Raw genomic sequence first — 12831 nt, 5'->3', positions numbered from 1 at the left:
GCTGACAGCTCCAGGTCCACAAAGCAGGGGATGAATGGGAGGCTGCACGCGGAGTCACGAGTCGGAACGCGGATTTTGGATCATCTCAAGCGGGCCTGTGCATCGCATCAGATCACATCCCATCAGGCCCCTGAGCCGTCCTGTGACTTACCAGACTTTACTCCCTCAAGGCTATTAAAAGGATTATCGGAAAAGCCCCTTTTACACCGCGACCCTCTTCAAGTCGCCTCATCCATGGAGGATGCGCGTTCAACTACAGACGAGCCCATTGCACTTGTTCGCTGATTCTCAACGCAGGATGCATCGCGGGGGGCTGCATGTGCATGAGGATGAAGCGGGGTTAACACCAACACACAGCAGCCTCCTCTCCTCCTCAGCTGGAGGTTTGTTGTTGCGACTCTTTCTTCCTCTTCCTCTCGACACCACCCGCACATGAAACGGCTCTGCGAGATGTCTAATCACACAATCCAAGCTGGTCCAGACGCGCTAAATAAGCAGTAATAACACGCAGCAGCAGCGGCTCTCACCTCAATGTAGGACGGGTTTCATGCCGCTGCTGTCTCTGAGAGGATCCTGGTTTGGCCGTGAGGATGTTTTCTATTCAGCATCAAACATGGCTTTTATTCCCTCTTGCTCTTCTCCTTCTCCTCCCCGGTTCATACGCGCTCATAGCCGGCCAGCTCTGCCTCCATCTCTCCGCTCGACGCACTGTGCTGCTGGAGCCTACCTTTGCTCTGCGGTCCACAGAGGTAAGCCAGAGACAATCAGAGAGACATCACACTTCCGGTGTACACTTTCAGAATAAAGTAATCGATAGGTTATTTGATTGCAGTTGGGTTACTGAGATAACTACACAATGTGTTCATGCAGCTTGTTGATTTCTAGATGTGTTTCATTCAAAGAGCTGATCACTTTAAATCAAAGTAAATATCATGTCATTTGTCATTTATAATTGAACATTTATAATTGAAAACTTTGAGCAATGCTGCTCAAAGTTGTTGAAATCTAGATTTCCCTGGAGACACATTTTGATATGTGTGCATGTTCAGCTGATTGGCTGTTCATTAAAGACTCTCTACCACTTGCAATGTCTCATGATTAGTACCAAACTACATCATGGGAAACATTCCTGAGATTAGATTACTGATAAATATCGGTTCCTTTAATTACTGAACTATGGGACCTGTAACATAAGCATGACCATCCTGTTGTACCAGGATTTAACTCTTACCTTAGTTTGACTTGCTTTGTTGTGCTTCGCTGTTTAGCTTTCTGTTGTTAGGATTGCCTTGCTTTTGCTGCTTTGTCCGTCAAAGCACTTTTTAAACTCTGCTTTTAAAGGTGCGATATAAATAAGTTATTATTAGGTTATTATCAACATCAACTGAAGCATATTCTGCATTAAGAGTTAATTTTGTGGGCCGTTGTTGATGGGAACTGAATCATAATCAAGCTTTAAAGCTGTTGTATAGAATCTTAAAGTAAGTTGTGTTGAATGAAAATACCACAAACTGACATGTATAAAGCATAAACCTCATACTGTCATTTCATTCAGTTTCTGTTTCGTTTCACTTGAATTACTGAACAAACTAGAAATGTAGGCGATGATTCAGATGTCTGAAAACAGGCTGAGTTGTTGTTATTCCAGCATCAGAGGACAGGTTTATTTCTGAGGGTCTGAAGCTGCCTTATAGAAAACTGCCCTGTCCTTATGCAATATGACAAACGAGTACATACAAAATGCACAGGAAGATAAGAAGTGTGGGTGGACAATAGCAATGATTTGCCTGATTAATCTATGCTATGTGTATCGTGCTACATGGGAAACTCTAATATAGATGTGCATGTCTTAATTTGATGTCAGGGACGACATGCATGAAAGGAAATATCTCCTGGGCTTTTGAAACTGACTCACATAGATATAGAGATCACAAATAAAAGCACTTTGATTCTTGGTTCCTGAAAAGTTGACATTTTAAAGAGAACCTAGCAGAGAGCCATTCAGCCAGATTAAGCAAGCATAAAAACACGAGTCATGTTTAACGTGACTCTAGCGGCTTTTATTTTGAAGGCACACTCAAACATTGTGTGTGTGTGTGTGTGTTGACCGCCGCTTCCTTCAGCGTGCGTGTGTTTCACTGATCTCGGCTATTTAACAGCCGCTGATGACTGCCCTTGAAGGGAGCCACGCCCTTTTATTGTTGCCATATCCAACACAATACACGAGATCCTGTGACCGTGCACGCGAGAGAGAGACTTCATATTAGTAAATTAATAAATGAATATAAGAAATACATAATGTGAGCCCCTCCTCACAGCATACACACTTCAGTCAAATGCACAGTGCCTTAAAACAAAAAAAAACTAATCTGTTTTCATAGCACACACACACACACTAATTTCTCACTAATATCCTGCATTACTGAAAGCGTTAGTGTATTTGTTGTTTGACCGAATGAGACCTCCCTCCCATGGCTCAGTAATGTTGACCACTCATAGAGTGACTCTGGCTTAGAACACCTTCACTACTAATCCACTTTCAGAGGATTGACTGGTGGGGTTAAGGACTAAAACAATAACCCGGTCCGGCCACAGACAGGTGGTAGTGGGAGAGGACGAGCATCTAATCTGGGAGCTTCTTCTTGAATCAGCAGCTCTGCAGTCACAGCTGGCAGGCTGTGATCCTGCTTTGACGACTCTTTTCTCAGCTGGTAAGCAGCTCCGGCCGATGCGTGTAATGATCAGCAGCAGAGAAATGATTAAACAAAAGCATGTGATTAAAGGGTTTCATGACCAGAAAGCCGCTCTGGGATTCCCAAACCCTTAAATGTGGGAACAGATCACCTTCAAACCAGAGGTCCCATAAATGTCTGATGAATGTGCTGTGACGACTTTTGAAAATTATGCCACAGTTTAGTGAAATACTGATGAATAATTTACAACAACTGTCACATACATTTTTCTGGTGACCCATTCTAACCTTTTCAACAAGTCAAGAATGGTCAAGTGAGGAGGAGTCATCGTTGTTTTTATTATCAGTGTGTGTCTCGATTCAAACGAGAGTGAGGAGCTACCGAAACAAAAAGAGACCTGGGCCGGGCGAGGGCTCTCTCACTGTGCCTCTCTCCAGAGACCCTCGATTCTTATTGATCCTCACACACTTCCTGCCGGAAGGATGAATCAACGAGAGCCTTGGGGGGTGGGGGTGTTGGGGGTCATCCACAGACAAGTCACTGTCTCTCCCACATCACCTCTGCTTTTAACACCCTTCATTTCCACATCTAAATCCCCTTGTTCAGCATCAACTTATCACATTATTCCTTCTTCATTCCTTCCAGCTCACCCCTAAAGGTCACCGTATTCAGTTCTTCAGACACACAGTTCAATGGCGGAGCAGGAAGCCATAAGGTAACACTGCACAGAAAGAGTCATTGATCAGGAGTTCAAATATATACCTCAATTAGACTGTAGAGAGGTGAGACAGCAGGAAAGACAAAGGAGAAAGGAAGAGATGTTTTTTGAGCCGATTTCCTGTAAAAGCATTTAAAGTGGTTGAGATGGAGATTGGCCTCCAGAGGCTGTTTGAGGATCAATGTGTCAGCAGGCTTTAATAAGAAACTGCCCCTCACCGTCTCCTGAACAGGAAAACACACAATTGAGGGACACAGAAAACTTGGCTTGCCTCCAAAGATGCCCTTCAATTCAACATAGGAGACACTTCTATCTGCACCCTGCATTAGTAGAAATGTGTGAATGTCCAGTCTGCACGCATGAATTCATGGTTGGAGGCTTTTAAATGTTGTAACCTGAAGCTTCATGGAAAACATGCTGAATTATCTGCCAGAGAAGGAACAGAGACATTAAAAAAGGAAGAATTTAAAGGCGCAGTGATGTGAAAAGAGGAACAAAACAAAGTGTTCTGTTTCCATGATGCATAAGGGATGCACACGTCTACTCCCTCGCCACCTTTTTGATAAAACATTTATCTTTTGGAAATGGGACTGAGCCTCTATTCAGGCCAAAAGGAAAACGAATCTTCAGCTCTTTTAAGAGTTGTTTTTCTTTTGTTTGTTTCTTATCTTTCGTTGGAACGACCGTGAGGTGCACAGTAAATACTTTACTCACATTACAAAGTAATCGACCAAGTTTGTGCGCTTGCATGTTTGTTATTGGCCAGCGTACCTATGCTTTTTAAAAATGTGACGAAAATACATTTCCAAAACAATGCAGTTTAATTCTATGGGAATGTACTTTTCAGGAGACAGTGTTGGTTCACAGCCCCCATTAACCCTTTGTGCATTGTGTGTGTACTATGTCACCTACAAGCTGCTGATTATTAAGTGCACAAACAACCAATCATTTCATTTACACGTCAGCTATGGACACACTATAACACAATATAAACTATAATAATTGAGCTCTTACTAAACTATATTTGGACACAGAACCCCTCTAAAAGAGTTCGACATGAAATCAATTCATGTAATTATTATAAAGAGGCAGTGAACCGGGGGCTGTGGGGCCCTTAGGGTGTGTGGGGCCCTTAGGGGCTGTGGGGCCCTTAGGGGCTGTGGGGCCCTTAGGGTGTGTGGGGCCCAGGGGCACTTGATCACTTGGTGTAGTACCCCAGTCTTGCTTTAGTCCATATTCCATCAAACTGTGAGTATACTCAGGCTGGAGTATCGCTGATTAACAAACACAAGTCATGTTTTTCCTGCTTGTATGAGTGTGTGTGTGCGTGTGTGTGTTTGGTTTCAGTCCGTTAGATCTCTTCAAAGTGTCAAAAGTGTCAGACTGCCAGCTGAGTCACACAAACTTCCACAAACGCTTCAACCGAGGCGACATGAAATGAGCTGCTCTGATCCTGAGAGGAGTTGCTGTGTGTGATCTGCGTCACGCTGTACCTGGTTGGGCTTCTCCCGCTGAGCTGGGAGGACATGATGCACGATGTGGGCCATGAACAGGAAGGAAAGCACGTCTGGAAATAAACACATACACACTTTGTTGTGCATCAGGAAACATAAGAGAAAGTGGTGGGAAGTAAACACCTAGTCCTGTAACTACTTAAATACCGTTTTTAGACTGTATGACCTTTACACATTTTACAGGAAAAATAATCTTCTCTTACAGCTACAGTTACCAGATTTTACAAACATAAAATATGATACTGTTATAGATTATCCCCCCAACCGTGAATTAAGTAAAATGAGACAACATTAATATGTTACACATTGACACTTTATTATTAGATAGCAGGCGATATTTGACTGCAGAAAGAGTACTTTTGATAGCTTAAGTACAATTTGATGTTAATACGTCTGTACTTTCACTGAAGTAAATGCATAATGCAGGATTTTAAGTTGTTCTACATTGTGATTTTACTTATGGGTGTGAATATTTCTATCTTTTTGTTCCTCTGACGTTATTAAAACTCAACATGTACTGAATATTAACCCTGCGCTTATTTGATGAAAGGGACAAGATGGCCATAAAGCATTGCTATGACACAAAAAAAGAAAATAGCATTTTCTAGAAGTCCTGTGGGCCAAGCATGAACCAATATATATATATATATATATATATATATATATATATATATATATATATATATATATATATATATATATATATATATATTCCTTTTGTTTGTTTGTTCTCTCGTGAACACTCTCCAACATGAGGAATAGAACATTGTACTGTGTTGGGTCAACTGATATTAAGTAGAGCTTATGAAAATGTAATATTTTCTCTGAGGCTCCAAACAGATGATGTGTTGTTTATAAACTATTCTATTAAAATGAGTTAGTCATTAAGCATCAAGCAGATAAATGGACATTCACAACGAGGTTAATTCATTTACAATTGTGATTTATATCATTTGAATATGTTAATCGGGTGTTTTGATTGCAAATAGTCTTTTGTCTGTGAATTAACGAGATCTAAATCCACCCGTCACTTCCTCTCACCTTCCCCAGGTGAGGTGAGAGGAAGGCATGTGGGGAGACCGGCTCCAGATTCAGCATCCGGAGGACCTGATCCGGGATCACGTGACCGAGTGATTCAGCCAGACGATGTCAGAGCAAATCAGAGCGCAGGGGAGCGTTCAGCATGGAGCCACCTGACAGAGGAGGCCTGTTTCCATGGCAACGCCCATGGGGGGAGGGTGGGAAGCGACTGCATGCGGACAGTGGAACGGACGAAACAGAAGCATCTCCAAAGGGGATTGTGGCAGAATGATTTATCCAAAATAAAATGAATGACACCTCACAAACAGGCCCATGAGATGTTCACAGCTACAGAGAATCAATGAAGAGGACGCCTCTGAATGGTTGGAGATGTCTGGGAGAACAAAATATGACTAAAGCAGGATTCATATGAAGTGTTTACATAACTCCTCTCACTAGGATTTATCTGCAGCTCCACTCAAAACTGAGCAAACTGAAAAATTCACTAACAATATTAATAATCGTCACTTATGAAGCGAAAGATGCCAAATATTCTTTGGTTCTGGTCTTTTGGTGATAATGCACTGCTTCTCTCTGGGTACTCATTGTACATGGAAGATGTTTGGGCTGTTTGTTTGTGATCCAAATGAAGCTGCTAATTATTTTACCTGCCATGGACCAAACTCTGTTGAACTTTTAAAGAGAATTTTATATATATAAATAATTTATAATAAAACCATTTTGTTAACTGTTCCGTCAACTCCGCACATTATAGTCTAAAAAGTATCGTATTAATGTTTAAAGCAGTCTTTAAAGCAATGTACTAGTGTCAGCACCACAAGGAGTCCAGAAAGCTTTACCCGTCTCTATAAATAATCATAATAAAACATGGAGCTTTTATATCTTATTATATAGAATAATGACAACTGCCATGGTGGTTTTGTATTTTTCGGTTGTGTTAGACAACATCCTTTTTGATAAACAAAATCTATTGCCTACAAAGAATATTGTTCTCCTTTGAAAAGCTCCTTGCTTCCATCTAAAGCCGCCATTGGGGCTGATGCTCTAGAAAGACAACAGCAAATGTGTTCACAGAAATGTCCCGTTAAGAAAGATATGCGGCTAAACACCATGAAATAAACACAAAAGTTAAAACAGATAGCACGAAGCAGAAAGAAGCTGCAAGCAGACAGACGGAATACAGTCAGAAGAGTCAGCTAAATAATTCATATTCGTAATAAAGCATTACTTTACTGCCCTCTGCTGAGCCCATAATGGAAATAAAAACTCAACTATAAAAACAAAGATTGGAATAATCTAATATCTTCTCTTTACGCTCCTACATAATCGGTCGTTTGCAGGATGACATCTGTCTCAAAATAAACATGACAGTGCAAAAATTAAAATGCTGACCAATCAAGTATGCTGTCGATAAAGAAAGCTTTCAAACCACAGATCCGTCCACGTGAAGGGAAACCTCAGGCTATTAGGCTTACTTAAGACTTTTGTTATTCCACAGATGGCGGTTGTTAATATTTATGGATCTGTTGATGGACAGCTGGAGAAGCCGAGCAAAAGGATGTGAAGGAAAGAAAGGTGAAAAAAAAAAAAGGTGTGTAAATCCAAGGTTTGGGGTGAAAGGTGAATGCTGCTGCGGGCAGAAGGATGAGTAAGGAAGAGGAAGAGTGAAGGAAGAGAGAGTGTGTGTGTGTGTGTGTGTGTGTGTGTGTGTGTGTGTGTGTGTGTGTGTGGTCGGCCTGTCGCGTTACTCTTTAATGGCTGTGATCAGCACTATTCAGTGTTTCAGAGCAGACATGTTTCAGTTGATCCTCAGACCTTCCCTGTGAAAGATTTTTCTTATTGACAAATAATCCCATGCAAAGACTCAAAGTAACAGTGCATTAACTGCGACTCAAGACTTCACGACTCCCCCGGCCTGTCTGTCTCTCTCCACCCATTCATTCCTACTGAAGACAGACACCTGCAACAATGGGTTTTGACTATACGCATTCATTATTTTAAAAGGCTCAGTAATTTCCTAAAACTGTCATTACCACCTCACGGCTAGAGGTTTCCACCAACCGGTCAAGCTGCAGTTCATGTCCATGTCTGTTCAAAATATCACTTTTATTTGATGGTACATTGGTCATGATTAGCATATTCATTCTTGAGTTGTTTTTCAAGGTCAGTGACCTTTTACCACCAAATGATAATCAGTTCATCATGGAGTATGAATGTACATATTTGACATTTGGAAAATGTCCAATTTCACTTAATCGGTCCCAAAAAATATTATTTACTTCAGAAAAATCATTTTCCATTGTTGAGCGTCTGAGCCTAGTAATGAAATACTCTTCCATGCCAGTAGGTAGTGCAATACTTACCTACCATATATGCTGTATCATGCTACAATGTCACATTTTTTTACTTTTTTGGTTGAAAAACACTGCATCACAGGTGAGAACTTCTTCCTGCCACCAGGTGGATAGTTGCCTCCCACCAAACCCTTCGGTTCAGGATGAATTCATTCTTGGTTTTTGTCTTTTCATGAGAGATGTTATCAATAAGAAAACTACGGAATATCTGGAGATCCCGAAACAACCTTACTTAAAAAAATAGATTCTGTGTGAGGACTCAGATGAGCCATTCCATATCGTGCTATCTTCACTATTGCACACATCTTAGAAAGACAACTTCGTAAAATAAAATGATGCAAGACAAAATACTCCGTAACCTTTATTTGGAATATATCTGCAATGCCAGTCAGAAAAGAAGTAAGCAGGTAAACATGCACAGTACTCCGTCTGTGAGAAGAATAAACCATTAGTGCTGCAAACGCTCATGTCTTAATCTCTGAAAGACAAATAACATTAACAAGGTGATGTCCTTAAAAGCTATGCTTATCAATCATATTAGTCAAACTCAAGTTTACTCGTCATTCCTCTGAGATTTGCCCCACTTAACTCCTGTATATATTGTTCCCCCATTGCACCCCCATACACTCTTAAAAAGGACCACCTCCTATCCTTTATAAACCACCTTACACAGCACACTCTCCAATAAAACATGAATTATAACATTAACCATATTACCTACAATCATAAATCAACTTTGTCTTTATGGATTTAATTCTCAAATTACTCTAAATTCCAATTTAACCCAGAAAAAAAACAACCCGGGCGTTGCGGTCCCTTTGGTACAAGTTAAACATAATCTTAAATTCATTCAACTTTTGCTCTAGACTGGAGCAGATTAATAGATTAATAATATAATGATGCATACTTGGTTCCCAGTATTATCTTTACTAAGTATAAGAAGGAACCTTAAGTTTTCATTTTGCTGGAATTATATATTAATAGCAACTTGTTAAAGATCAAAAATCAAGAAATGAAAGGAAGAAGAACCCGTCTTTGAATCTATCAACCTTTTGATTGACCGTTTACAGCCCTACACCGCCCCCTAGTGGATATTTGTATTGCTGCAGAAACAAAAGGTAAAGCGCCGCATGAGGAGCATGATTAGGGAAACCTTGATGTGGGACAAGCATGCTGCTGAATGTTGAGCCATCTTAAAGGTTTTGGTCGCTCTCATGGAAACGGTGGAGGTGGTCAGAGTACCTGAAGTGAGATAGAAATAATGAAATCAGGTACTTGCTAATGTGATCAAAATGGCAATTCATACGTGACATTATAAATGTTCAAGCTGCCGATGAGCAAACTCACTTTTTAGCACAGAAAGCGGAGCAATCTCTGCCGATACTCTCGCTCCAGGCGGTCTTGTACAGCACCTGAAAAAAAAGAGGAAGCAATCAACAGATTAAAACCACTGAAGCCGATGAGCCATTAATGTTGCATCAGAAGACTGCATCAGGGGTTGAAAGGAGGCCCACCAGGAAGACCAAACAATGCAGGAACAAAGTGTAGAAGAACGCAATAGTCCTGGCCATCTTGTTGGAGAGGATCACACGACCCTGACAGACACAAAAACAGTGCAAGTCAAGACAGAGAACATACAACAACATACACAAGGTGTGTGTGTGTGTGTGTGTGTGCTTACGAGGCTCAGAGTTGCTTTATCCCAGGGGCTTAAGCTCAGGTATCGGCGCTGACGCTCCTGCAAACACAAAGTAGTGTGCTTCAACAAAAAAGTGTGAATCCATGTAGATCAAGGTTTGGTGTCTCACACAAGTAATATTAAAGTTATACATTACAATTCCAGATGTGTTTACAGTCTGGGGTGTTTGGGGCATTTGCTTCAGGGAGATATTTTGAGTAAGGAGGTGTAATTTCCCTTCATAGGATATATCATTTGTTTCAAACTGCCTTATCAAGCTCAAATTCTGCTCCTACATTCCCCAGAATGAACTTCAACAAAGCCCCGTTTAAAAAAAAAAAAATAATAATTCAGACAGGCGGGTTGCTTTTTTGGGTAGTCGCCGTCCTCAATTCACAACGTCGGTACAAAATCTACATATAAGAAGGTAACCTTTGATTCTGTGGGAACGACACCAAATGAAGCTCTATTGCAGCTGTGGAACAAACATGGCGTCCTGTCATCCACGTTCGGTCAGTGGTCAAATATCAGCGCGAGAAACTATTACGGTAAATAACAAAAACGGACCAAGGGGTGGCCGGTGGTTTTAGAGCGTTTAAGAGAAGAGTTTCCTTTGTGTGCGTCAACTGAAGGTGTGTCTTGTACCTTCTTGCTGAAGGAAGCAAACGGATCCAGTCTCTCCTCGTACTGGGAGGAGTAGCGCATCACAGTGTCGTCACTACCGCCAGCCTACAGCAAATTAACAAGACATTAGAAACAACAACATCACATTCATTCATTCATTCCTTCACACACACGCACTCTGCCAGGGTAGCTCTGCAGGAATTTGATTTTCTCGTAGAGTTTGATGTTGTCGGCTCTCAGGCTGTCCAGTTCATTCTGCAGCGCCTGCATGGTCTGCTGCGTGGAGCGATTCTCCTGCATGGGACAGAGGAAGCAAACAGTTGATGAATTAGTTCTCCCAGAAAAAATACACAGGAATACTGTGTGTGTGTGTGTGTGTGTGTGTGTGTGAGATCGTGACTCACAGCTTCCAGCTCCTGATTGCGGGAGCGAAACCTCTCCCTCTGGCTGGAGATGATGGAGAGCAGAGAGTCCATCTGGCCCTGAGGAAGCTCAGGATTGAGGCCCATGCCTAAACCTGGAGGTTACACAGATTAAAAAAATACACTTACATACACAACAATATTTTTAAAATGGGTCATTTTAACTATAGTTTTTTGGATGCTAATTGGATGCTGATATCTCTTTTATTTGCTAGTGAACGCCTCAAAACTTGACTTTTGCGTGTCAAATGAAAGGACAGAAACTCTTAAAATCGCTCTAATAAATAATAAATAAAATAAATAAAAATTTATATTTAAAGATTTTAAAAGAAACGCACCCAAATTCATACAATCCTTTTCATGATTCTTTTTTCATGATATTTTGCCTTTAAGCTTAAGGCTAAAAGGTTTAAGGGGGATTGATCTCTTTAAGAAGCACACCATTCCCAAGTTGGACACAAACATTTTTTTTAGCTTGAGTGTAAACTTGCTCATCCCAAGGCTTTGAGAACCTTCCTATTAATGCAGTACAACGGCTGTTTGGGAGAAAGGCCTTCGCCTTCTGGAGTACATCCCCTTAAATTCAGTGTGTTCTTAATTGTACCAATTCAAAAGTGCTATATCTCTTCAATATATTTTGTGGGGTGTTGTTGCACTTTTTCGTCATCAAAGAGAAGGCCCAAAGAAAACACTGCTCCAATATTCTTTGAACAGTCCTTTAAAGGAACCTTTTAAGGGAACATACCAGTAAACATAGCAGAGGCCTCTTTGATCGGATCCGGGATGTTCTCCATGTTGGTGACCTCCGACCCGTCCGCGTCGGGGCGCTGCAGGGAGGACATGGCCTGCACGGTGCTCAGGTCGTGCTCCAGCTTCAGGATGAGCTCCTTCTGCTCTGCACTGCTCTGCACCACAGCTGAAGACTCCACCTGCAGCTCTGCATAACGGCCTGTTGAGGGCAGAGAGGAAAGATGATTGGTAGATTATTTTGTATTCGGGTTAGTCTCTAGGTTGTATTTATAGTTCCCAAAATAACTCACCTGTGGAGAGTGTAAATGGCAGAAGCCTGTCCAATATCCCAAACATGACTGAAACCCTTTAAGTTTACTTGCTACACACCTTCCCTGGCTTTCTAACAGATCTTTCTCTGAGAATACTTATTTCACCATCCATGTGTTTCACAAGGAACATTTTCATCAAGATCTTTGGCAACGAAAAAAAAAGCAAAACAAAAAACTACCACAGCACACTCTTAGTATTTGTATAAAAGAGATTTACTTCAATTATCACACCTAGGGTGCATGTGAATAATAATGATGATGAATCAAATGTCAATCATAACAAATACATTGTGAACGTTTCATACAGTGATATTGCTTTTCAATGTTGTAGAAGGGACTGTTTTACAGTGCTGAGAACAAACAACATGATACGTTTAGTAAATAGAAAGATAAAGAAACAATGATACATGAGGAAAAACGAAAGGGAGGGAGACCCCAAAAGGAGAATAAAGCATCTCAGGAGTGACAGAAGTGCTAGGGAAACAACTTTCAAAAAACATCTTAACCATCCCTATACAGTCATGCAGCCTTTTGTACTACAACACACATGTACGCACACACACACACACACACGCACACACACACACACACACACACACTCACAAAATAGGCAGTGGGAGAAGATATGAAAATTATTACTTCCACATTGTTGATGACAAGGTTGGAAAAACATCATCTAAAAACAACTCTGAACTCGCTAAAGCCTCAACAAGCATCTTAAAGCTT

At 41.1% G+C, this 12831-nt stretch overlaps 1 protein-coding gene across 1 annotated transcript; it reads right to left on the bottom strand.

Annotated features, from left to right (window-relative positions):
* Window positions 1-8676: 8676 nt before the first annotated feature.
* On the bottom strand, window positions 8677-12094 carry cux1b (cut-like homeobox 1b). The gene is made up of 8 exons (XM_079225400.1): window positions 11790-12094; window positions 11027-11139; window positions 10800-10916; window positions 10644-10727; window positions 10002-10058; window positions 9835-9915; window positions 9668-9732; window positions 8677-9562 (listed from the first exon to the last, which is right to left on the bottom strand). Exons 1-8 carry the CDS (start codon window positions 11884-11886, stop codon window positions 9514-9516), a joined length of 663 nt encoding a protein of 220 aa, XP_079081526.1. The 5' UTR covers window positions 11887-12094; the 3' UTR covers window positions 8677-9513.
* Window positions 12095-12831: the final 737 nt, after the last annotated feature.

The sequence above is a fragment of the Taurulus bubalis genome, assembly GCF_910589615.1.
Source record: "Taurulus bubalis genome assembly, chromosome: 10".
NCBI classification, from domain to species: Eukaryota; Metazoa; Chordata; class Actinopteri; order Perciformes; family Cottidae; genus Taurulus; species Taurulus bubalis.
The sequence above is the reverse complement of the archived record's forward strand: the minus strand, read 5'-3'. Positions and strand labels throughout refer to the sequence as shown.